Source organism: Malaclemys terrapin, chromosome 17, assembly GCF_027887155.1.
Source record: "Malaclemys terrapin pileata isolate rMalTer1 chromosome 17, rMalTer1.hap1, whole genome shotgun sequence".
Lineage (NCBI taxonomy): Eukaryota > Metazoa > Chordata > Testudines > Emydidae > Malaclemys > Malaclemys terrapin.
The window spans coordinates 12738944-12764856 of record NC_071521.1 but is presented as its reverse complement, the minus strand read 5'-3'; the positions used below and the strand labels follow the sequence as shown (position 1 = coordinate 12764856).

Below are 25913 nucleotides of genomic sequence, written 5' to 3'. Positions count from 1 at the left end.
CTGCATAGAATCAACCCTGCTCGCAACATTTATACTTTTATTATTTATGTTGGAAGAACATCACCAATCCTTGCAGGACACTGATTACATTGTCAAAAAAACATTTAATGCATTTAACTGGCAGAGCATGCAAAGTCACTGGCTGTGCCATCAACCACACCTCCAATCCAAGAGTTTAGTTGTACATTATAAATCTACATATTTCCCTAATTATTCAGTAAATCAGTAGTTTCTTCATAAGTTTTACATAGCCTTGAAGATCATGGACACTTCTTGGGCAAGTGACCAGCTAATAAAGGGTAAACAAACCCGGCATTCAAAATAACTGGTCACTGAAAAATAAGTCAAGAAATGATGAGTCGGAGGGACGTCACCACAGCTTGAAATTGGCAACAGCAAGAGAAAAAACACTTTTTTAAAAGAGAAAACCCTGTAAACAGTTGTAATAAAGCAGCTCCCCTCTTAATCCTGAAGAGAGAATGCACAAGCCAGATAAGAATCTTTTGTGTTTCCCTATGCATGGCACATAAAGACCTCAGTGCCACAGCTGGAGAAATGCCACTGCAAGCCAATGGGATCTCCAGCTTTATATCTGACTTAAGATTAAAATCAGACCCATCCCCTGTGTTTTCCATTAATAGAGTGCACTTCCATCTGATCCTTTTCAGTGGGCACTTGCCTTTGAGTGATTCTTCCCCCCCCTTCAATAAGAGAGAAGTAGAGAGTTCTTAGTTTCTGAAATTACCTTGTAATAATAAGACATGCCAATATGTAGCGATATCGTGGTTGAAGGCACTTGGTCTTTGGCCCCCTGGCCACAGACCACAGTAGGGTAACATCAGTTATCAGCAGGCACTATATTGACTCATTACATATAGGGAGGAAAAAAAAAGTTTACTTTGTCTCTGACTAAAGGAATCTCTTCCAGAATAAAAGCCTCCATAAAAAGTAGTGTTTTTTTTTTTTTTTAATCCCAGCAAGACCTTACCCATTCCAATTCATTCCAGAAGGTTGCAGTCTCTTAAATGGTTATGTAAGTACTCATTACATATAATAAATATTAATACAGATTAAGATTTTGGGTGGCCTCTTGTAACTTTGTCTTGTTCATTGTGGAAGAATTAGATAGCTAGAGCAGGTGTGTTTGTGCTCAGAGCTTTGCGTTACATGCTCCCGTTGCTTTCTAACCATCTCATTCCATTTATAATATTTTTTAAACTTAAATTTTTTTAATGGAGATTTGTACAATCGTTAGCTGTAAGGTGAGTTTCAGTAAAGCTTTCCCCTCATTATTTAGTTGCAGGGTGGAATTTGAATTTAAAACAACTGAGAGCAGGTTTGCATCAATTAAAAAGTGAGATGGGGTGAGTAAGTGCTCATAAAAGAGAGGTTTTCAATAATAGTAGGATGAACGTACTTCAAATTGGTCACACCCCTCTACCAAGGCACCTTGATTGGGAATGCTCTCGAGGCCCAACACTAGAAAAGCAGCAATGACCCAACTGGTTGGGTGGCTTTGTGATATGGACAAGTGTTCATGTGATAAAACAGACTACAAACTCAAGCTATTCCTTGGTTCAGCACCCACACGGCTGGGCTTGCAGAACTACCGTTATCTCACTGCAGGAATAGCATCGGTGGGGGCAAACAATGCACCACCTTCTCTAATGGCAGTAGGTCTATGGTTTCACATGCTGCCCTAGGAAAGATATTGGCGGTTTTATATTCCTTTCTTATTGTGTCACAATATTTTTTAAATTGCACATTTATAAATATATAATTCCTTCCTTTCTAAAGGTTCAATCAAACCAACACAGACGTGACTATATTCCACGAAAGAGGGAAATTATAAATCACCATGGCTATAAATAACATTAAGGCAAGAAGAAACCAGGTTCTGCTGAAGAAGCGCTGTCGGATTCCTATGGAAAAGGCGGTTGTTGGGGGGCAATGAACAGACATAGTCTATACATTCTAGAGTAGACTCCTGTGCTTTCTTCACTACCTCCCTTATTTTAGAGGAACCACAAGCTTGGTAGGAGTAGATAACATACAGCAAGGGAGAAGTGTCATGCTGCAGCCTTTTTTCTTCAATTCCAACATACATCACCACCTATGCAGTCTGGAAACATTTTTGGAAACTTGATTAGAAGGGCTCATTAAGTTACTTATGCAGCATCTCCTTAGACTAAAATAAATGCAGCATAGAAAGCAGTGCATGATATTTCAGTTTGAAAGTAACCAAGGTCAACATGGTTCCCATCTTTTTTTCCCATTTGAAAGAGAAGGGGCAGAATGAAGAGGACAGGTTCTGCAAACAACATCAAGGTCTATATCATCCCTCCCCACCACAGAATATGTAAGTGCATAAAGTCAAGGCCAGCAGAGCCTGCACAATTAAAAAAAATCAATTAAAATGCATGTGTTTAGTAGAAGCAACACAAGAAAGCCAAAGAGGCTCAACTTGAAGAGCCTCAAGCTCTGAGATAGAGACCCACCAGCAATCCATCACTTTATGCTTAAAACACACAAAAAAGGCCAGAGTAGGGGAAGTGAGTCCAATTGTAGCAATGGTGTTTCACAGTTGGTGGAGAAAGTGCAGGAAAAGGGAAGACCCAGGTGTTAGAAGGATGGGGAAGGGAACATTCCTAGCTGTGGAAAGCACACAAAGACCAGTCCCCTAGCAAGGTTATGTTAGAAAAACATTTCTAGAAAAGCAGCACAATACATCCTAACAGTACTGGATTTCCTCCGATTTACGGCATTTATCCCCCCACCCCAAAGTTCAATGGCACTAATGACACCACTTTGGGAGGCATAGCATGACACCACTTTGGGAGGCATAGCATGGCCCAAAAGAGATATTCCCAACCCCTCAAAAGCCTGAGCCAGCAGAAAGAGCCAAGTGGCCTCAGACCTACTCAGCCAGGAGAATACTCCCCCTAGTGGATGAAGAGTGAAGGATGGGGTGAAGAATGTGCTTTCTATGTTCTTTCCACTGTAAATTCAATAAAAAGATGTCGCTCCAGTATCCCTTCAAGGGAAGAAAGGTGCACTTTGCACATTGTGGGAAAGGATCTCTGTCAGTTCTAGCTTGGAATAAGGCAATGCTTCCTTTCACCTTGTAGTCTGATAGCTGGAGATTACCACTCCTTAACTTCTCTGCAAGGAAATGTGTGCCATGAGCCCATCTCCTGTTGCCCAGTTTTTGGAGAGCTGGGAGCTTCCTGTGCACATGGGACAGCTCCTAAAGCTTAGGAGCTGTGAAGCAGGTTCATTTCTTACAATTTTGATTTGGGAGTGGATTGGAGCAGGAGACGCATGTCCAGTAGCGCCTTCTCCAGGTAATGTGCTAGGCGGGCTGCATTGGTTTCGGCACAGCTGTTGTACGCCGACATTGCAAAGTTGATGTGGTCATCCATGGGGTTATAGCAGACTCCATAGCCATCTGGAACCACTGGACCAAAGCACATCACACAATCCGTCTTTGCTGGGACCTGCGATGGGAAACAAAAACAAAAAGAGGCAGAAGATCACAAAAGCTGTTGGGGAGGGTAAATCGAATGGATTACTCCCAACTACCACCCCAGGTAAGTTCTCCAGGGCAGGAGCATGATATTCAGACCCATCTGTTCAGCTCCTAGTACACACTGTGGATGCTTTATAAATAAACAAATAAACCAATTGTTTCTGCTATTCCCCAGCACTGTGCTAGTGCTTCATATCACCCTCTGAAGAGACTTGCGGAGGAGCAGTTATCCACTGAAGTAGACTCATAAGGACAATAAGCCTCATGCAATACTGCTGCTGTTACATTGTTGCAGGCAGTGCCTCCTCATTACCACAGGCACTTGGTATCTACCTGGCAATGCAGTGTCCAGCCTGGGGTGAAGAAGATAATCTGTTAGAATGGCTCTAGCAATTGTAAAGTCAGTCTTCAGATTCACCTCACAACCTCTTTAAAGGTCCAGCTCAGTTTGTTGTGGGGCTAGATTCCTATGGCACCTATGCAGAGCAGTTCCTAAAGGAAGGGGGTGGTGGAGGAATGTGAAGAAGAAAGGGAGAAAGAATGATTGCAGCACTCTCATGTTGGTCAGCCACTTCTTACCTGGCTGGTTGAGAGGTTGAAGTGCATGGCAACGGCATAGGCTGTATCCATGAACAGTTCCGGCATGCTCACTAGATCCTCAATGGCTTGAAGCTTCATGCCTAGCAGATGACGGTCTATTGCATTCCCCTTTATTGCCTGAAAGGAAGAGACTCTGGATAAGAGACCGGAGAGGCAGGGAAACAAAAATCAGCACTATCTTCAGTCTGAAATCAGATCTTAAAAATCCTCTTAAATTTAAAGTAGAAAGAAAAAAAACCAAACAGTCCGTTAAGAGCAACATTTGACAAACAGATGGAACTGAAGCAAACCCTGTAACATCTCAGGATGGGACCCTGTGATTTTAACCCACCCACCCCCCTCCCCCTGTGTAACCCTGGCATCTACAGACCCTGGTGATGGGAAGAATAGGAATTCTTCAGAGCATAGAAAATCAAGTCTGTAGCTTTCTCCTTTGCCCCCAGTCACCAGGGATACTGAAGGAACGGTGCAAAGAGGAAGAGTACAATCAGGGCTCCAAAGCATTAACTGGCATTAACAGGCTGGCTTATATGCCTAGCACCATAAGTTGGAATTTTTCTTCCAGCAGCACCTGGCTTACCTCTGCACAGTCCCAGCCTTGGAGCTGTATGGGACACTCACCAGATCTGTGTAAGCTCTGTGTGCCTGCGTAGCTCTCCTCAGCAGTTCCACCTTCTCCTGGTTCTAAGGAGAAGACATGGAATGGACGTTAAAAGTGTGCTGCCCAGTGATTGCAGTAGCTCGCCTGCAGGATGGCACTTCTGCCCCAGCAGGTGTCTGCTTCAAGCTATTGTTAACTTAGATCATATTGTCTGGCTGAGTTATTTCTCTTCCCTTCCAGCTCACGAGACTCTATCCTTAAGTGATTCCATAGGAACTACCAGTCGTGGCCCTTTATCCTAGAACTGTTGGAAGCGGAGATATCAGTGGGACAATTTAGATGACGGAAGGATAATTCTGCAACCAAAGGAGGCAAGTCTTTGCAAGGGGATCACTACAGAGGTTCTACAGCCCACAGCAAGCAGCTGAACTCTGACTCAGAACTCCATCCCCAGTGAACTGACTTTCATCACTTGCTAGGTTCTAGTCTCGATTCTTTGTCTTCTAAAAGAACCAGAGTCCCTATCTTTTTCATGGAAGGACTGAAATGAGTCCTGAATATTTAGAATCACAAGTCCTCTCTCTGAATCTGGACATGCTTGGAACCAATCGTGTCTCTGTGTCTCCAAGTTTGGGACACCCCAGACACTATACTGTGTAGTTGGGAGCTTGTTTCCTTATTTGTACAACTCCCCATCCAGAAAAACTGCTATAGTTAATTTAAAATTTTAGGAGTTAATGCATTCTACTAACTGTGTTTATCCCTATTAATTTAAACATATTCTAGCAAATCTACTCCCCAAAACAGTACATTTGTTTTCCTGTATATTATCCAAAGTTCATAGGTCAAAACCAAAATGAGGAAATGACCTTCTGAATGATACATGGAGAACCTTCAGGTCCAATAATCTAGTACTTTAGTCTGAATGTCTAACCAGTCAGGCCCTGTCACGTGATATACGATTAGAAACACTCACCTTGGATTTACAGAGCTGTAAAAAGAAAGCTGAATGAGACCCAAGATTTGTAATCATGTACTCCAGATTGTACCTTAAAACAACCTCAGATCAGATGCAGTTTTTGGCTGAGACCAGAGGATACAGATGCCACCCTTCTGGGGTGAGTTGAAAAGTACTTCTCCCTTTTCTTTGGGGTGATGTTAATTCACTTCATCTGTTGGAACTCTCACCTGCTTGCTAGGGTTGTCCATTGCCTGCACAAACTTCAGAGAGTCCACGGAGGCAGAGCGGATGGTGTCTGTTCGACCCAGGCGGAACATCCTCAGTGAGGCACTCTCATATGTAGCACAGACCTGGCCATACATCCTGAAAGATGGGGAGGAGAAGCAGCCACAGAGGAAGAATTGTCCTTGACACAAAAGGGCTATGCAAATCTTATCCTTTGCAGGTGAATTTCTGGTCCGAAGTATGCAGATACAGCTGTTGTATTTCTCCCTTGCATCCTCCCCACCTCCCAGGGAAGAGTAAATTCCATGCAGGAAGGATGAGAAAGATCAGAAGAAATGGTAATTACGTGGATCAAGCTGCATCCCTAGCTGACTGACCCCCCTCTACTGGTATTTCATGCATTGCTCTTGGAGGGGCTAATCTTGCCCACTCCTTGCCCACAATCTTGTGACCACGAAGGGCCCTACACAGAGCAGAACCAGTGCTGTTCCATTGCATGGGGAAAAGGGCAGGATTTCAGATGTCTGCACATAGCTGTAGATCCATCAGCCATTGACCTCTAACCCTCCCACATGGAGGCCTAGCAAAAGAGTGGGCTATTGCAATAGCTCACCACCCTGTAGCCCAGTGGTGTTTGCGGTTCTTTTTCCAAGCCCAGCTAGTTGGGTTTGGTGTTGACCTCTAGTCAGCAGTTTTGTGGAGCAGGGTAAGAATTCCCTGAGGCTCTTTAGAAGGGAGATATGGGGGCTGGAAAGCTAACTGCCCGCAGTCTGCTCCTTACCTATAATAAGCCAGCTGCAGGGCTATCTGAATAAACGCATCTGGACTTATCTTCTCCGACTTGGGGAAGTTTTTCCCAAAGTGGTGAAAGACCATCACCTTGATGTCCAGATCTTGCACCATTCTGCAGAGAGAGAAGGAGAAGAGAAATTCTTCAGGATGTTCCTCGCGAAGAGCTTTTGTGCATCCCAGAGACATCAATCTGCTCGGACCAAATCTGCATGAGGACAAAGGGATCTGCCCCACCCGATCTTTTCACAATGAGCTCAACCTCAGTAACTTGATGCACCACGTGAAGCACTGTGCAGCTGGTTAGCTGCAAGGGATTTTCCCACTGCTGGAGATAGGATCCCACATTACTTGGCCCAGTGGCTTGATCCAGTACAGCAGGTCAGGTTCCTGATCAGAGACATCCCTCTCCATAAATAGATTGGGATGAATAAGCAGTTAAGTCCCCTTTCAGTACAGCAATCACCTGTCAGGGGGAGGCTCAGCAATGCCCTTTTCAGCCTCATACAGTATAGTTTATGCCCGACAAGACACTGGGCAGGCTTCCCGAAGAGTGCACTGCCATTTTCTTTGCCACCCAGCTCTCCAACTGGGCACATAGATTATTCTTTTGCTCACTCACTGAGCTCTCCCACCCGCTTTACTCACATGTTGAGGTTCTGCTTCGCCTTCTCTATGTCATTCTTGATTTCTGGGGTGATGTTAAACCGCAGCTTCTTGGGCATTGGCAGAGGAATCATGGGTGATCTCACCAGCTGTGGTTTCTTCCTGCACAGAGAAACAGCACTGAAACCATTTAGCCAGACCTCTCTCTCCAGCCCTTTGGCCTATAGGATTCTGGTGCCCAGTAGACAGACTCAGATCCCGCTGTAGTGAACATGGTGTAAATCCCTGACTATGACATTTTGAGTCTGTCATACACTGCAAAGCCCTCTGTCCCAAACTTCAGCCTTACGGACTTGACAGCTGCTCTCTCCACGTCTGCATCTGGTGAAAAACTAGGAGAACAAACGCAGAAGTTTGGTTCATAGTGATTCCTTCACCAAGAGATTACAGGTCTAATGCCCTTCAAACCCTTTAAAAAAATGTCCTATGGATTCCATCAGGAGCAAACGTTCTGCCACCCGACAGCCATATTAAACGTAAGCCGTGGCTTCTCTGGAGAGTTCAAGCCGCAGCAAAGTTTACCATTCTCAGCAGGTGGCTAATCCCTGGTCATTGCTACAAGAGCTGCAGTACCTAACTTGAGACACTATTAAAGCGCCTCCAAAACAGATGCCTGGGGCGGGAGGGGGGAAATGAGCTGGTGAAGGGGAGCTTTACTGTGGATGGACGGTCAGAGCCACGTCTGACTCAGAGACAAGTGAGCAAGCCTCACGTGTACTCCACGATGTGATCCAGAAGGGCAACGATGGGCGGGCCCTCCGAGGGAGCGTGCTCATACACCAGGCCACAGGAGCCGTCCTCAGCAACGATAAACTGCCAGGGAAACCAAAAAGGCAGTGAAGAGAGGCCTCCTCTACAGTGCCAGCACCAGCCCAAGAGAGGTCTCAACATCTCATTACTATGTGCTGGAGAAGACCTCAGCCCCATCAGTGCATGGTAACCCGCAAAGTCATCACCCAGCTCCCAGAAGGAAGAAACTCCACAACCAAGGCTAGGAGGATTTGGTATCATCATTATATTCAATAAGGCAGATGGAAGATGGTCCCACTGACAGAATATGCATCAGAGAGGCCAGTGTACCCTGCAGTATGATACAGCTTCAAAGGGTTTGATTTCCTTGGAGTTCCATGTAACACCCCCCCTACCAGTTCCATGCAAACTTTGGTTAATTGCAAAGCTAGAAGAACTTGGCATTGCCCTGTAAACAAGTAATGCCAAGCAGAAGCTGAATAACCCAAAATGTCAGGATTATAAGAAGAGTCCTGTCAGAGCATGGGCTACATCCCCCTGAAAGGCCCGGAGATAGCCTCCTAATGGAGGATGCGGTCCTTGAATGGTACCATTATACAGCTGAAGGGAGATGGGGATTGAAGAGATGTTGACAGATGCCTGAAAGAAGCAGGTTAGCTTCTGGCAAACAAACAGGGAGAGCAACAATCCCATGTGAAATACAAGAAACAGACCTTGTTAGGCTTGGTCAGCCTCCAAACAGACAAGTCATTGTACACTGCAAGCAGATAGTTAATTCAGGAGTAATACAAAGAATAGCTTGGCTGCATTGAGCAAATGCTGCCACGAACCTAGGAAACAATGAGAGCTCAGTGGACCTAGCAGGAGAGTGAGAACTTGTTTGATTGCGGGAGAGAATCCCCAACATTCTCCACCAACCCCACAGGCCCTTATGCTGTTGGCATCAACCCCTTGCTCTTCTCACTTCCCATGCCCCTTTTGATCTGGGAAAAGTCTCCTACTGAATGATTCAGGGGACGTTCCAGTTTCAGGAAGTTTGTCTCCCCCAGACCCGTGCCTTTAGTTTCTCAAAAACACCAGCACCCACCTGAAGGGTTTTGTCAAACCATCGGTTCCCACTGTTCCAGCGACTGCCTCCACCGTGCAGCATCTGAGCTGCCACCCGGCTCTTGTAGATGTCGTCAGACACCCGAGGAATGGGTGAATCCAGGCAGACGGTGAAAATGCTCTTCTCGATTGAACGCACTGATTCCTTGTTGGTTTTGTCTGAGAAGGGGGGGAAAAAGTGGAAGATGATGGAAGTGGGTTGAAAAACTTCATTTAATTGGAGGGAGGATAAAAGTCAGGAGAGCAGGTTGATGGCACTCGGTGCCCTGACTCCCTTTGTCAGGAAGCATCTCTTGATCATGCTGCAGTGGGATTCGAGTGTTGAAGCTATGGGCTGCATGGCTGTAACAGATTGGAAGCTGTGAGCCTCATAGGGATGCTCCTTCTAACTTGTAACAGCCCACTGGTTTTTTTTTAGCTGGGTTATTGGATTTCATCCATTTTGGGGGTGAAATAGTCCAAAATTTCAGCTCTGTCCTGGAGCAAACCTTGAATACTTAGAGAACAGGGTGTTTAAACAGAAATAACAATGCTTTGCAATGGGTTTAATCTGGACACAACCCAGCTGGATAAATACTCCCACACTCAGACTGTTAGAAAGCCCAGTTATCTGGTCAGTGTCTACTTGCAGAGGGCTCGTAAAGGAGGGAGAAGCCCAGGGCGCATAGCACTGCATAGAGGGCAGCAGTTTCCAGCATGGTGAGCCACATGGGCGGGGCAGGACAGACCTTTGATGAGGTGGTTGTAGGCCTTGGCCCAGCTGTTTCGGTGGTTGGTGGTGAGGATCCCAATTGGCTCCTTGTTTGTTTGGAGGGAGGTGTTCCAGATCTTCTCCAGCTGGATGAAGATCTGATCGGTGGTGAGGGGGCTCCCATCGCTGCTGTAAACATCCAGCTCAAAGAACTGGGAATGAGGGAGAGACGAAGGATTTATAGCAGCCAGTCACACAGACTGACAACAGCCTCATCCAGGAGGCAAGAGCAATGCTGAGGGCTCAGATAAGGGGCTGACGATTGGTAGGTGGAGAGGAAGGATGGCCCAGTAATTAGGCCATAGCCTGGGAGCTGGGAGACCCAGGTTCAATTCCCTGTTATGCCACCAGCTTCCTGAGAGACCTGGGGCAAATGACAACCTATTGGTGCCTCAGTTTCCCATCCATAAAATGGGGTAATAGCACTTCCCTAGCTCTCAGAGATGTTGTGAGGACAAATATGTTAAAGATGATCAGGTTCTTGGATACTGCAGTAATGAGGGCCAGATAATTAAGACAGACAGAGGAAAACACTCTTCTCGTAACACCTTCCAGGTTCTACAATTTCTGAGACTTGACCATGACTAGGGCCCTACCAAATTCACGGCCATGAAAAATGTGTCACGGATCATGAAATCTGGTCTCCCCCCCCCCCCATGAAATCTGGTCAGTACAGGGCAAAAGCAACAGACCAGATTTCACAGAGGAGACCAGCATTCTCAAATTGGGGGTGCTGACTCAAAAGGGAGTTGCAGGGGGTCACAAGGTTATTTTAGGGGGGTTGTGGTAGAAGCCACCCTTACTTCTGCGCTGCCTTCAGAGCTAGGCAGCCAGAGAGCGGCGGCTGTTGGCTGGGCACCCAGCTCTGAAGGCAGCAGCACAGAAGTAAGGGTAGCAGTACCGCAAACCCCCCCTCTACAATAACCTTGCGACCCCCCACCCCACACAATCCTTTTTGGGTCAAGACCCCTAAAATTACAACACCGTGAAATTTCAGATTTAAATACCTGAACTCATTAAATTTAAGATTTTTTAAATCCGATGACCATGAAATTGACCAAAATGGACCATGAATTTGGTAGGGCCCTAGCCATGATTGTTGGGTCCATTATCCCCCCCCCCCCACCTCCCCAACCAGCAATTTCTAGCTCCAAACCCACAGCAGGAGACTGAACTTTCAGGGACTGGAACTAGGAGGGAGAGAGATGTGGGAATGGAGCACTCACATACAGCTCACCCACACTGCAGTCCTCGCCATGAGGCTCAATCCTGCTCCCAGTTAATGGCAAACCTGCAACTGACTTCAGGGGGAGTGGGACTGGTTCCCTGGGGAGGTGAACCTTGTACTCAGAGCCTTTTTGCTTATTTCTCTTCCTTGGCAAATCCAAAAGAATAACCCGGCCTTCCTAAGACTTCCACTAAGCCGAGGCACTGCTGTACCTGGAAGTTGTGAACCACAGTGATGTGCGAGGGCGGCTTTTTTCCTTTGGCGTAGTTCACAACGGAGTCGTGCTTCGGGCCTGGGATGCGACAGGACGAGAGGATCTGGTAGTACTGGTTCATGCAAAGAGGTTTCCCACCCAGGTATTCCACTGGCAGGGTCTCACTGGAAACGTGCACAGAAGAGAGGGAGCAGGGCGGGAGAGGGAAGAAAACAGCCATCAGAATGCCTGCCTTCCAGCAATCCACACCTGGCATGCTCTCCCCATATCCACTGCCCTATCACGGCTGCTCCAGTGAGATACTAAGGGCCAGTCTACACTAGAATCACTACAGGGGTGCAGCTGTACTGATGGCGCTGCACCACTAGCCCTGCTAGTGCAGACGCTCCATGCCCATGGGAAAGAGCTCTCCCATTGGCATAATTACTCCGCCTCCCGGGTGGCAGTAGCTCTGCCAGCAGGAGAGCTTGTCCCATGGACATAGCACTGTCCACACTGGCGCTTAGGTTGGTGTAACTTACATCGCTCAAGGGGACGGCTTTTAAGTTATACTGAAATAAATGCTAGTGTGTACAAGCCCTAAAAGATGTGGATATTAGAAGTCTCCTCCACTGGGGGCTGATCATCCCCACCAACTCTCCGAGCAGAGGCTACCTAGCATGTACCTTAGCTGGCTTTTGTTTTATGTAGGGGCAAGGTCCTTTTCGCCACATCTGCTAGTATGGGAAGAAACAGACCCATGGACCTACCCGGCAGCCCATTGTACTTTGCAACATCAGGCCAACAGGAGTTGAGGCCTGTTATACTGAAAGATGCATGGAATTTAGACCTATTGTTTCAAGGGGATTAGCAGCGGGTTACAGGACACAGGTTCAAATCCAGGCCTCTGTCTGGAGTGACCATTAGTTGTCGCCATCTGATTCTTTGTGTGGTGGGTCTCAGTTCATAGACTCCCAAGGCCAGAAGGGACCATTGTGATCATCTAGTCTGTCCTGCTGTATAACACAAGCCAGAGAATGTCCCTGAAATAATTCTAGAGCAGATCTTTTAGAAAAACATTGAATATTCATTTAAAAATGGTCAGAGATGGAGAATCCACCACAACTCTTGGTAAATTGCTCCAATGGTCAGTTACTCTCACCATTAGAAACTGACACCTTATTTCTAGGCTGAATTTGTCTAGCTTCCAGCCCCTGAATCATGTTATACCTTTCTCTGTTAGACTGAAGAGCCCATTATTAAATATTTATTCTCCAGTCAGGTACTTATCCACGGTAATCAAGTCATCCCTTAACCTTCTCTTTGTTAAGCTAAATAGATTGAGCTCCTTGAGTCTATCACTATAAGGTAGATTTTCTAACTCTTTAATCTTATGGCTCTTCTCTGAACCCTTTCCCACTGGACACAGGATTCCAGCAGCGGTTGAACCAGTGCCAAATACAGAGATAAAATAATCTCTCTGCTCCTACCCAAGATGCCCATGTATGCATCCAAGGATCACATTAGCCCCTTTGGCCACAATGTTACACTAGGAGCTCATGTTTAGCTGATTATCCACCACAACCCCAAAATCTTTTTCAGAATCAGGGTTTCCCAGGATAGAGCCCCATCTCCTGTAAGTATGGCCTACATTCTTTGTTCCTGTACACATTCACATTTAGCTGTATTAAAACACATACTGTTTGCTTGCACCCTGTTTGCCAAGTGATCCAGATTGCTCTGAATCAGTGATCTGTCCTCTTTATTATTCACCACTCCCCCAATTTTTGTGTCATCTACAAATGTTATCAGTGATGATTTTATATTTTTTTCTTTCAGGTCAATGATAAAAATACCTAAATAGCACAGGGCCAAGAACAAATCCCTGTGGGACCCCACTAGAAACACATCCACTCGACGATTCCCCTTGGGTACGTCTATCCAGGGCTAAAAGACCGGCAGGACAGACAGGGCTGTTCCATGTCAGCTGACTCAGGCTTGCAGGCACACTGCTTTTAACACATGCTAACCTGGTTGGGTTAAAGTCAGGGCTCCCCCTGGGCTTTAAAGTGACTGGTTTAGCATGTGTTAAAAGCGGTGTGCTTGATCTGCACTAGGCTTCTCCAATGTGTTAGCTAACCTGCTAATATCATACCTGCAAGCCTAGTTCAGACAAGGCCTTTGTTGGCAGCTGCATCTTAGAGACCAAGGACTGGGGCGTGGGGGACTGGACTCCACTCTCACCCAGTGGTTCTCAACCTGCAGGCCGCTTGCGGCCCAATCAGCACACAACTCCAGCCCATATGACAGCCGCAGGGCCATGCAGTGTTAGAATATATTTTGTGTGGATGCAGGGACGGCGCCAGCCTTTTTGCCGCACTAAGCGGTGAGGTGGGGGTGGACGGGAGAGGAGAGAGATAAAGGATACGTCTACACTTACCTCCGGGTCCGGCGGCAGGCAATCGATCCCGGAAGTGCTCGCCGTCGACGCCGGTACTCCAGCTCGGCGAGAGGAGTACGCGGCATCGACGGGGGAGCCTCCCTGCCACGTCTGGACCCGCAGTAAGTTCAGACTAAGGTACTTCGAATTCAGCTACGTTATTAACGTAGCTGAATTTGCGTACCTTAGACCGAAGTGGGGGGTTAGTGTGGACCAGGCCAAAGCCGCGATCAGCGGCACTTCAGCAGCAGCTCAGCCGCACGGCTTCATTCTTCGGCGGCAAGAAGGGAGGGAGTGAGGGACCCGCCGCCAAATTGCCGCCAAAGACCCGGAGGTGCCGCCCCAAGCACCTGCTTTCTTTGCTGGTGCCTGGAGCCGCCCCTGTGTGGTTGCAGCCCACACAACACATAGATAGACAGCAGCATATGTAGCCCACAATGGTAAAAAGGTTGAGAACCATAGAGAATGCCCCTGCAGGTGGGGAGCTGAAACACATTGGAAGCTTGTGTGTTCTTACTGCCTGAGCTGGACCAGTTCTGTGGATAAATTAAGGCTGTGAGTCTGCAGGGCTTCAGTCAGGCTAAATTCCCTAAATTCATAAGAGCCTCTCAGAAAACACCATGTGAAGGGAAAAGTTTTTGTGACACTGCAGCTTTGAACTCTAAACATCATTACATGAGACCCAAGAAGCAGAACAGACCAAGCTTATTTCCCTAGCCAGGTGGAGTAAGAGGCAGAAGTAAATAAAGAGCATAAAAAGGGAAAGTCAGTTTGCTTTTCTACAGTCCTGTCAGTGCCAGTGACCCTGGCTGTTGTCAGCTACACTTATTAGAGGCGCTATTCTTTAGATATATGGATTTTTATCTTGACAGTTTCCCTTTGAGAGAGAGAGAGAGAGAAACTTTTGACCTGGGCATCCCTAACTAAAGGCAACAGGGACATTTCAATGTGCCAGAAATGCCTCTAACAGAAGAAGAGCTCTGTGTAAACTCGGAAGCTTGTCTCTCTCACCAACAGAAGTTGATCCAATAAAAGATCTGACCTCACCCACCTTGTCTTTCTAATATATGGCAACCACCACAGCTACAACAACACTGCATCTAACTCACTTGTCAATCATGGTCTTGAAATCCAGGATGCCCTCGATCAGCTTGGCAGCAAACCTGGAAAAACCAAACATAACGACCAGAGAGATACAAATCAGAACATTTGGGACTTCTGAAATCCTGACCCCTAGAAAGAACAGTGTTTTGGATTTCACCCCCTCTGCTGAGAGAATGCCGGGCTTTGGGGACAGCAGAACACAGCGAGTTCCTAATACCTTGAGCCCGGGCCAACTATGGCTGTGGTTTGGGTTAGCTGGGTAGCGCCAATGAAACACTTTTTGTTCACTGACCCAGCTCAGGTTTTTTTTAGAATTTGTGTGGCTGTACCACCGAGAGGCTCCAACGAAGATTGGGGCTCCCTTCCGCTGCACACTGGGCACACACAACAAGAGAAGGACCCTGCCCTGAAGAGTTAAAATAGACAAGACAGACAAGGGTGTGTGAGGGGAACAGAGGCACAGAGCAGGACATCACACTAAGGTCTCCTGTTGTTGCACAACTTGCACTAGTACCTGAGCTCCAAGGACAGTAAAAAAGGCTTGGCTAGCCTAGAAGAGGCTCAGGCAGGTTTAACCACCATGTCATCTTGGAGCTGCTCTGCAGCTGAATTTTGAAAAAAATGGAAACTGAAAGAAACATTTCCACAAAAGATCCAATGGAGAAAGCTTTTAGAAACAACCCTCCTTCTCCCCCCGCCCCCACAAAAGCCCCCACTGTGTATTCCCTTGTAGTGTCTGAAAACACACTTCGCTGCATTTTGCGCCTGAGAAAGTGAAACTGACTAGAACCAAAAGTAAAGCCAACTATCCTTTCATTTTCAAAGCAGAGAAGAACACAGAGAGTAAAGGGCATGACAGTAAGGTAGTTGTTTTGTTTTCTTTTTAAAGTGCAGCACTGCAATGCCCAAGCATTCAAAAATTATAAGTCAGGCCCCATCAAAAGTCATGAGATAAAAGGAAGTTGGATTCTGTGTTTCTGAGCAGTTTTCAAGTAAAATACAGTACCAAGTATCAGGAGAGTTGGCAACACTGATTTTAATAAATATCAGTCAATAATATACGGAAAGGTTTTTAAAATAGGATTTTTACCCCTTACACTGTCTCTTTAAGACATCCTTCCCCCTCAGTGGGCTGGGACAGATCTGGCCAAATGAGTATACAAGACCTTGCATCAGACAGGGAGGGAGGATTCTTTCACTCTTATTTCTCTCTCTCACACACACACTTCTCTGGTTGGCTGATATTTTTAACCCAGCCAGAAGACAGACTGATGACAGGAGCAGGTGATGATGGGTAAATGTGGAAAAGGGAACCCTGTATAAAGGTCAATGCTACGGCTTTGCATCCACAGAGCCTGGACTTCCCACAGCCGAACCCAAATCTAAGACAAAGCGTCACATGCATGAAAACAAAGAGCTAAAACCAGGGACTAAAATCAGCAGCAGGCTCCAAAGCGGGTGAGAGAATCAATTTCATGTGTGTGGGAATGACTTCAAAACACAGCATCTGCAACATGAATTAGCAGAAGGGAAACACACGAACTGACAGTGTTCAGTTGCATACAGAGCTTGAGTCAGGGAAAGAAACACACTGGAGACAGACAGCAGCTGTGGATTTGACTTGTGCAACTGATGACAGAATCGTGGGAAGCCCTCTGCAAATGCACAGAGTCTGAATGAATCTGCAGACACACACAGCATTAGCTGAGTAACCTAATTCATGCAGTCGTCTGACTCTTCCCCCAAGCCTGCAGAATCTAAAGTCAAATTTAGGGTCTCCTAAAGTATCTTAGGTACTTTGTATGGTTCCTGTCACCGTAGTATCGGAGTGCCTCACAATCTGTATTTATCCTCCTGCCCCTCCTCTCCCCCCCCCGCAGGGAAGTGCAATTATCCCCATTTGACAGGTGGGGAACTGAGACACAGAGACTTAAATAATTTGCCCAAGGTCACAAAGGAAGTTAGTGGCAGAGCAGGGAATTTAATCTAGGTCTTCTAAGTCCCAGCCTTCTCCTCTAACCACTGGATCATCTTTCCTCTTCCATCTTTCCCTTTTGAGGGAATCCTGCTGGGAGAAGCCCTCAGCCTCCCTATAGCCAGCACTCTTACCTTGTTCCCTACAATGCTTCCTGCTGGGAGAGACTGCAACTGAAGTAGCTGTGAGCCTCCCCATGGCTAGCAGTCATGTAGGCTGGGTGAGACTTGCTAGAACTCACCTCCTCCCACCAATCCAACCCAACTCCCCAGCAGTCCAACTAATCACATCTGAAACTTTGGGGAAGAAAAACCAGAACGGCCTTTACCTGAGCTGGCCTTGCTGATCCAGAAAATCCTGTTTAGGTAAAACCACGCCGGGGCTGGAGTGAACCACAACCGGCAGGCGGTATTCAAGGTAAGCCGTCTTCAGCCACCAGTCAGAGAGCTGGGACAGAAACAGGAAGCATGCGAGAATGGGGGCTCTGGATTGCAAAGAACAGGATGCCCACTTGGCAAGCGTAAGTGGTCCGTACCCCACAAAACGGCTGGAAGACCATCCTGCAACACCCCATATCCCACAATCCTTTGCAAGTGGAGAAGATTGTGAGATTTGGGTCATGGGATGGTTTTTCAGGCATTTTACAGACTAGGTAGAGCAGGGGGCTTGTGGGATTGGGTAGGGTGGGGTTGGTGCTCCGGGGATTGGAGCAGTGGGCTTTCCCAACCTTCTGGGGGCAACTATCATTTTAAAGGACTAAGACTTTAGCTGTAGCAGCGAGTGACTTCCCATTCAGCTGCATGTGCCTCAGCTCAGCATGGGGCTTGGACAGCACTGTACACACAGCGGAGAGAGAGAGACGGGCAGCAATGCGTGCGCACTAGGTCTCAGCACAGACGTGGGGGGGGGGGAGCCTGGATTACCAGTCAGAAAAGCACAGGTGCCAGTGGCTGGGAACCACTGGCTTGGAAACCAGGACAGTGATAGCCCTTACAGGACTTGGCTCAGAACCTGCCTCCATCCTCTCCTCCACTGACCAGGACTCATGGACGTAGCACCCACATACCCAGTTCTCAGTTTTCCTGGCTCTCCTCTCCAGACCCTTCTGCAGCCTTTCCCCAACGCCGCCTGGTTTCCGGAACTCATCCACCAGCCCCTTGGTGTGGGTCCATTCCTCCTCGCTGATGATGGGCTGCAGAGCCAACAGGTAGCGATCCAGGGTCTGCTGAAGGGGCGGCACCGGCAGATGCGGCAGTCCCTCCTGGTGGGCTAAGTATCTGCCTGTGAACTTCCCCAAGGCCACCGGCTTCAACCAGCCAGATGGCTTTGCCTGCAAACCACAGAGCACACATCCAGACAATCTTCCTTGCAGCGCAAGAGGAATCAGCAGCTCAGATACATTGAGTTCCCTGTCCCTGACAACACATGGAAGCCTCAACATCAGGAGCAGAGCGCTCAAAGCCCAAACACCAGACATTTATCGACTAAAGGAATTGCCACTGGGATAACAACACATTTGCCCTTCTCTAGTATCTTCCCTCTGAAGATCTCCTAGCACTTTACAAACATTAATGGGACTATGTCTCAGACTATCCCCTACAACTATACAGTAGGTAAGGAATGTACACAGGGACTGTTTCATCCACTAATGAAATGCAGCCATCTCTGAGGTAGGACATAGCTGCGGGCAATGCGCTACACAACAGTTTAGGATAGGAAGTGAAGAGGAATCCTGTAGCCAACTGAAACTGCTGGAGGAATTTAGCCAAGTTGGAACTGGATCAGGGTTACCAACCCCCACCCAGGAAATGAAAGTGCAAAATCATTAAAAAATCATAACTGGAAGCCCAACTGTGGAGCTGGACATTCTGGTGACAAAAGGAGCTTGGCTATGGGATCACCAAGCCTCTCGGGTCATCAGCAACCCCAGTTGCTCACGTCAGAAGAGGTAGGTCCAAAAATTATTCCCATCCAGCCCTGCTCAGCGGGAGACTGGAAGGTGCAAAGTGGAGGGAGGGAGAGGGGGAGGGGGGGGAAATATAGGGAGAAGTTTTTCAAGAAGGGGGAAATTGTGGGTGACTCAGAGAGGCTCATGGGGGACAGGCTAGGATAGTTTTGGCAATAAAAGCTTCCATGGGGAATACGTGCTGTGACAGTTTCTTTGGGCAGAGAAAAAGAACATGAAGAGAGCAAAGAGCAATACCAGATTTTGAACAGGAGAAGTGCACTCGCCATCCCTTCCTCAAAACTTTGATAAATTCCTGCCCCAACAGGAAGATGTTAACAGGGTTCTGTTAACGAGGATTTAAATCCTGTTTTCCGTGCCCTCTTCCCCCACTTTCCCTCCTGTTTCATTCCCTCCCAGTGGTTTAAAATTCCTTGCTAGGGACTTCTGACTATGGATTGGAGGGAAACAATACCGGCTAGAACATGCCCTTTGGACTAAGAAGCAATTGAGGGAGGGTTTTCATAGAATCATAGAATACCAGAGTTGGAAGGGACCTCAGGAGGTCATCTAGTCCAACCCCCTGCTCAAAGCAGACCCAATCCCCAGACAGATTTTTGCCCCAGATCCCAAAATGGCCCCCTCAAGGATTGAACTCACAACTCTGGGTTTAGCAGGCCAATGCTCAAACCACTGAGCTATCCCTACCCCAGGGTCAAGTGCAGAGAAGCACAAAGGGTCCAATTCTGCAAGGTGCCAATCACCTCCTGCATGGTGCTCACTCCCTCAAAGAAAGTGCTTGGCTCCTTGCAGGATCTGGCAGCCTGGAGAGATCAAGATCTCTGGGAAGGTTAAAAGAAAAAACTAATCCCTGAAGCCGGAAGAAAGAGTGCAGGGTTGAAGAGGAAGGAAGGGGTTAACCTGCAGAGTTGAATGATAGTGTACCATACTTTACCTTCTCTGACTGCTGCTGCTTCCTCTCCATGGGTGGAATGAGGAAAACTCTGTACAACTCTCACTCCCTCTGCCTCAGACTTCCTCTCTAATCTTACCCTGTTCTATGGTATACACAGGGAGTCACACACTTAGCAACCTTTGTCATCTGACTGCACTATTCTGTTGAGAAAACAAAAGACCAGATATTGCAATGCGAGCAGTTGTGTGGGAGGGGCAGCAAACCACCTCCCATGTGCTGGCAAGACACTTTTCCAATATTTCCCTTGACCTCAGTGACAGCAGGCGCTTGAAATCGCTTCCGTACTCCACCCCCTGCAACTGGGTCGTTTTCCTGTTTATTTCAGGGCTGGGGTAGGGGGCCCAGCTGAGAGTTCTGGAGAGAGACGAGCCCGGTGGTCTATGCACAGGTTGTGTGGGTAGCAGGCAGCTGTGGGAGCTTCCTCCAACAAGCTGATCAGGAGGGAGCGTCTGTACTGATGAAAGGGGAATCCAATCTCCATGGTCTATTCAGGGCTTTTCCCTCTCCGCACACACTGCCAACGGGGGTGGCCACTGCAATGGCAGTGTTCCTGATGTGAACGGTTGTCCGCCAGGAGCTAGATCAGGGGTGGGCAAATTTTTTGGCCTGAGGGCCACATCGGGGTATGGAAATTGTATGGCGGGCCATGAACGCTCACGAAATTGGGGGTAGGTGTGCAGGAGGGGGTGAGGGCTCTGGCTGGGGGTGCGGGCCCTGGGGTGGGGCCAGAAAATAGTAGTTCAGGGTGCGGGAGGGGGCTCCGGGTTTGGATGCAGGCTCAGGGGTGGGGCTGGGGATGAGGGGTTTGGGGTGCTGGAAGGAGCTCCTGGCTGGGACTGAGGGATTTGGAAGGTGGGAAAGGGATCGGGGCTGGGGCTGGGGCAGGGGGCTGGGGTATGGGTGTGAGGGCTCCAGCTGGGGATGCAGGCTCTGGGGTGGGGCCGGTGATGAGGGGTTTGGGGTGCAGGAGGATGCTCTGGACTGGGACTAATGGGTTCGGAGGACTGTGGCAGGGGATTGGGATGCGGGGGGGGGGGGGGGGCAGAGGGGAGGCTCAGGGGTGAAGGCTATGGGCGGCACTTACCAGAAGCATGTCCCCCCTCCGGCTGCGAGGTGCAGCCAGGCGGCTCTGCGCGCTGCCCCATCCGTAGGCGCCACCCCTGCAGCTCCCCTTGGCCAGGAACTGCGGCCAATGAGAGCTGCAGGGGCAGTGCCTGCAGATGGGGCAGCGTGCAGAGCCACCTGGCCCTGTCTGCGCATACTACATAGGAGACGGAGAGGGGTCATGCCAGATGCTTCTTGGGAGCCGTGCGGAGCGGGGCAAGCCCCGACCCCACTCCCTGGCTGGAGTGCAGGACCAAGGCAAGGCCCAGACCTCACTCCCTGGGCTGGCGTTGAACCAACAGCCTACTGAGGCCGTATCCTATAACCAGTGTCCAGAGTCACATGCACACTAATTTAGCATTATAGCATTGTACATCATGAGTTCTGGGCTGTTGGCAACTTTGTTTGTCATTAGAAAACATCTCACAACAATAACGTTACATGGGCATTCCAGACATAAAGAAAAATAATAAGATGAATATCAGTCTCTTCCAGTCTTAACAGCATGTGTTTAACTTAATGTAATTACACCTCTACCCCAATATAACGCGACCCGATATAACACGAATTCGGATATAACGCGGTAAAGCAGTGCTCCGGGGAGGCGGGGCTGCGCACTCCGGCGGATCAAAGCAAGTTCAATATAACGCGGTTTCACCTATAACGCGGTAAGATTTTTTGGCTGCCGAGGACAGCATTATATCGGGGTAGAGGTGTAATAAATGAGCAGTCCTACAAACAATCAAACTTTTATACAACAATATTCCAGTAAGAAACACCATGAAAGAGCTATTTTTGTTTGTTTGTTTGTTTGGGGGTTTTATTAAAAAGAAAAAAAAGTCATGGATGGATCGCAGTGAAAAGGTGAAAAAGAAAAATAAATAAATAAAATATCACACCCACACAAACTCAAAATCTGAGCATCACATCTGGATATTACCCCAACCAGCCCTTACTTGTTCATTTTAGTGCCAGTATCTACCAGGCACGTACTGAGATCCCAGTGAACAAATCAGGAACATAGGAGCAGTCAGTAGACCGCTGACTCTCCTTTCCACACGAGGAAGGGAGGCAATCCACACATACCAGGTGACCCTCCATCAATGCATATATCTACAGGGAATTCATGGACCGCCCTATGGCTCCGTCTCATGTGTGTTCTGTGCCAAACCTTGTTCTAGCTTTGCTACATAAGTTACTTCTCTCCCAAGGCCAGACTCATGACACGGCCCTATTACATGTTAATTGGTTTACTTTAAAGTAGGGGGTTGTATTAGTTTGGTTCCATCCCCACAAACCAAACCAACCTGTTAATCAGAGTCCTTGTGTAGGCTTTGCCATGTAGACTGGCCTTTCATGTCCTATTCAGGATTTCACTTAGCAACACTTGTGGGTTTGGAGTCACAAGGAAGGTCTAAGTAATGTCTGATTCACTTGTTACCATCACATCCACCCAGCCACATGCAAAGTGTCAGATGATATGGATATTTTTAAAGAAAAATTAAAAATCACAGAGCCCATGAGTCCTGGGACAGGCAGCACAGCTGTGATGTGGAGAAAAGGGGATTCTTGCAGCAGGTGAACAAAAAAAAATCCGCAATTCTCCTGAGCTCTGTCAACTATGGCTCAAACCATGCTAGTTTCAACAGTGATCCTGACAGCAAGGTTATAATATAATTTCCCCCTTACTGGTGTGGAAAGAGATTTATTAAAGGCACCCCACTGCTAAAGGTACCCACTTCCTTCGAGCCTTGACTACATTAGGAAATGGAACTGATGCCGAGAATGATTTTCAACCACAGTTCCCCTTCATCTGATATTGAAAATGGTCTAAGTGTTGGCATAAAACTGACAAAAGCCATTTCATAGCCGCTTCAGGGAGCATGACCAGGATCTGATAGAAGCACATGTCTTTTGCATGGTTTAGTAAACAGTAGTATGATACAGTTGTAACTGAGGGAAGCCTATGAGAATCCTGCTAGCAGCAGCTATAACCCAAACAGAACCATGTAGTCCTTTGCACTGGAATGTTCAGCAATGTCATGAGTAGAAGTCAATTTGCAGCACTTCTCCCCTACGTCGTACGTGGAGAACTTTAAGCAAACTTTGGCTGAATGATGCAGCTACTATAGGCATGAGTTCAAGATTCCAAAATGAAAGGAAAGAGTCCAGTTAAAGTACATAGTGGAGCAAATGCAGAAGATTTCACTGACATATTCCTCCTGGAATATGTGAATATTTTCTTAATCAGTTAAAAAAAAAAAAAAAAAAAAAAACACTGGCAGGTACATATCAGCCCTGCTATCAGTTTCCAAGCAAACCAAGAGGGCGGTGTCCAGGTGAAAGGATGAATGAATCAGTAACCTAGCTCTTGGCAAAAGCTTGAGTTGATAAAGGCACATAATCAAGTTCTGCAAACTGACAAAGGTTGCTCCCAGCCCAGGGGAAGACCTAGGAGATGTTTTGTTGGCAACAGACACCAGGGGAAAAAACATTATAAAATCAAAATTCTCAAGCGGAACAATATTCGCAGCCTTTCACGGACTGTGTCAAACTCAAAGAGTGATCCTAGCAACTGGCCAAGACCATCCCATCCCCTTACTGAAATTACTATGCATCGAAAGGAAATCCCTGTCCTTTAGCTGAGAGTTATGCCTAGCAGTAATCCTCCCCCACACCCTCTAATTTTGAATGATCTTTCTTGCAAAACATTTTTACATCCTACAAGAAAATTACACTACAGCTGCATTGGTACAAGCCAGATCTTCTCCCCCCTCATCCTCCCTCACCAGTCCCATAAAGTCAGCGCCGGACATTTATCTCACTGCCCCCTCAAATCTCCCTGAGCAAAAAAACTTTCAGGTTTCTCCCAACTCTGCCAGTTTCTCAGAGACTCTAGAAGCCCTGGTCTCATCCTCACAAGACCATATCAGACACCACTAGATAAGGCCATGGGTCACTGTCCCAAGGTTGTTCAAAGCAGGGAAAGCTACCCCCACCCTCGCCCCCCTTCCTCCTTGCTATGAACATTAAACCAGCCTGCAAAGCAGGGATCAAGCTCTTACTTACCATGCTCCTTGCTATGAAGGCCAGCATAGCCCCGTGCATGCACCACCCTGGCTACCAGCCACTGTCCTGAGTGAGCAAAGTCCTGTAAACACAGCAGCGCCGGCCTTGATCTTGCAAGACACAGGGACAGTCAGCTACAGTGTAACTTCAGCAGCAGCAGCCCAGATACAGCGTAACAAGCACACACGGCCTTCCCTGGCTCAGCAGCCGTTAAGGGAGGGCACAGCAGAGCAGCCATCTTTGTGAGGGGCACATCCCTCCTCTGCAAGAGCCAATAAGCAGAGGCGCTACCATCTTTGTGAGGGGCAAGGCCCTCCTCCGCATAGCTCTCTGATGACAGCAGATCCCTTGCCTGAACTAGTGCAGGCATCTCCCCCCTCTTTCTCGCTTTGTCTCTCAGGGGTTGAGGTAGGGAGAAGAGATCAACAGAGGGAATGGCTCTGACAGCTGGAACTTGTGCTTGCAGAGAGGAGTGTCCATTCCAAGGAATGTGTACATGTCCCCCTCTGGGCTGACTCCCAGAGGTTATGACAGCCCCTGCTGATGAGCCTTGAGGCTTTCATTCAGTCTACAACAGCTCATGCTTTTAACTCCTCAGTGTGTTGGCCAAGGTGCTGCAGCCGTGACACATGGTCACTTTACTCCAGTCCATCCAAACTGCTGTAGGTAAAATTACCTGCTTGTCTTGCCACTCTGACCGCACAGCTAGGCTTGGCAGGATTCCATTTCTATGTTTTTTTATAATTTGATTGGATACCTCTGTTTATTTTCAAGCATGTCTTTAGATGTCTATCAAACTTCTTACAGTGGTGGGAAATTAAAGAGGGATTTAGACAACTATTTAATTAGACACTGAAATGTAAAAAGGTCAAGCTTTACAAACGTTCAAACCCAAACTGTGAACATCATGTCAAAATGCACAAAGTAAATATCCCTAAATCAACAAATCGCACGTGTTTTTACTATTCATTTGCTAGTCCATTTGTAACAAGCCTAATTCAAAGGTAAATGGATTTTAATCTAAGTTCTAAAACTATATTTTTCTTACTTCGCATATCTGTAAATTTCAGTTATTGATGGGAATCTTTTCTCCTTGGTTTGTGTGTGCAATGAAATAAATGTTTGCTGACATCTACAAATAAACATTTAATCCTTCAAAGCCTACATATAACCTTTCCCCTCCCAAGGTATTCAAATCCCTTCCCTGACTTTCTCCTGCAGTAAACTCATGTTCTTCTTCTTCACCTTTGCAACTCTGCACAATGCTACCTCTTAACTGTTATTTCTGCTCTCTGTTCCTTCCTATTCCCCCTCCACCAGGCAGTGCTAACCCATTGGGGGCCCTAAATATGCATATTTTGGGGCTCACACATAAAACACATACTAATAATTAATAGGGGGTCCCCTTGAGCTGATTGCCCCCCTAGGCAATTGCTTAGTCTGCTTACGCTTAGTGCCGGATTTGCCCCTAGGTTTGCTGACTATGCTCCATCCAGCATTATCCCACGCTTATCTATGCATTTTTTTTTCTCTATGCCGCCACTTATGCTTGGGCCAGTCTCTTTCTCATTTCAGAGTGGTAGCCGTGTTAGTCTGTATCAGCAAAAAGAATGAGGAGTACTTGTGGCACCTTAGAGACTAACATCCAATTAAGTTGGGTTTTAGCCCACGAAAGCTTATGCCCAAATAAATTTGTTAGTCTCTAAGGTGCCACAAGTACTCCTCGTTTTCTTTCTCATGTGTCAAGCATTCTTCCTTTCCTAGGAATCTCTCCTTAAAGCAGATATCATTCTAGGAAACCTTTAAAGAATAGTAAACGAATAGAAAAGTATAAGAGAAAATATCTGTACTGCAGGGAGATGAGACCCACAGCCAATGTGTTATATCTCAGTGTCTCAGT

General features: G+C 47.3%; 1 protein-coding gene across 3 annotated transcripts; it reads right to left on the bottom strand.

The window, feature by feature from the left end:
* Window positions 1-725: 725 nt before the first annotated feature.
* Window positions 726-24250, bottom strand: CRAT (carnitine O-acetyltransferase). Of its 3 annotated transcripts, XM_054007378.1 has the most exons (16): window positions 24014-24250; window positions 19820-19980; window positions 17986-18249; window positions 17248-17366; window positions 14950-15003; window positions 11420-11585; window positions 9957-10131; window positions 9209-9387; window positions 8084-8184; window positions 7354-7473; window positions 6698-6820; window positions 5919-6054; window positions 4751-4813; window positions 4109-4246; window positions 3286-3497; window positions 726-2122 (listed from the first exon to the last, which is right to left on the bottom strand). In XM_054007378.1, the coding sequence occupies exons 2-16, from the start codon at window positions 19847-19849 to the stop codon at window positions 2107-2109; spliced, it is 1896 nt and encodes a 631-aa protein (XP_053863353.1). In that variant the 5' UTR covers window positions 19850-19980; window positions 24014-24250; the 3' UTR covers window positions 726-2106. The 3 variants fall into 3 exon arrangements, with proteins under 3 accessions (XP_053863353.1, XP_053863352.1, XP_053863354.1); XM_054007377.1 differs by lacking the exon at window positions 19820-19980; XM_054007379.1 differs by lacking the exons at window positions 726-2122; window positions 19820-19980 and having other exon boundaries at window positions 2841-3497.
* Window positions 24251-25913: the final 1663 nt, after the last annotated feature.

Coding starts and splice junctions, on each gene's coding strand:
- CRAT (XM_054007377.1), bottom strand. CDS start 24,052: ATGCACGGGGCTATGCTGGCCTTCATAGCAAGGAGCATG. Junction 11,586..14,949: donor TTCAAGACCATGATTGACAA/GTGAGTTAGATG, acceptor GCACGTTTCCAG/TGAGACCCTGCCAGTGGAAT. Junction 6,821..7,353: donor GCGAAGCAGAACCTCAACAT/GTGAGTAAAGCG, acceptor CTCTCTCTGCAG/AATGGTGCAAGATCTGGACA.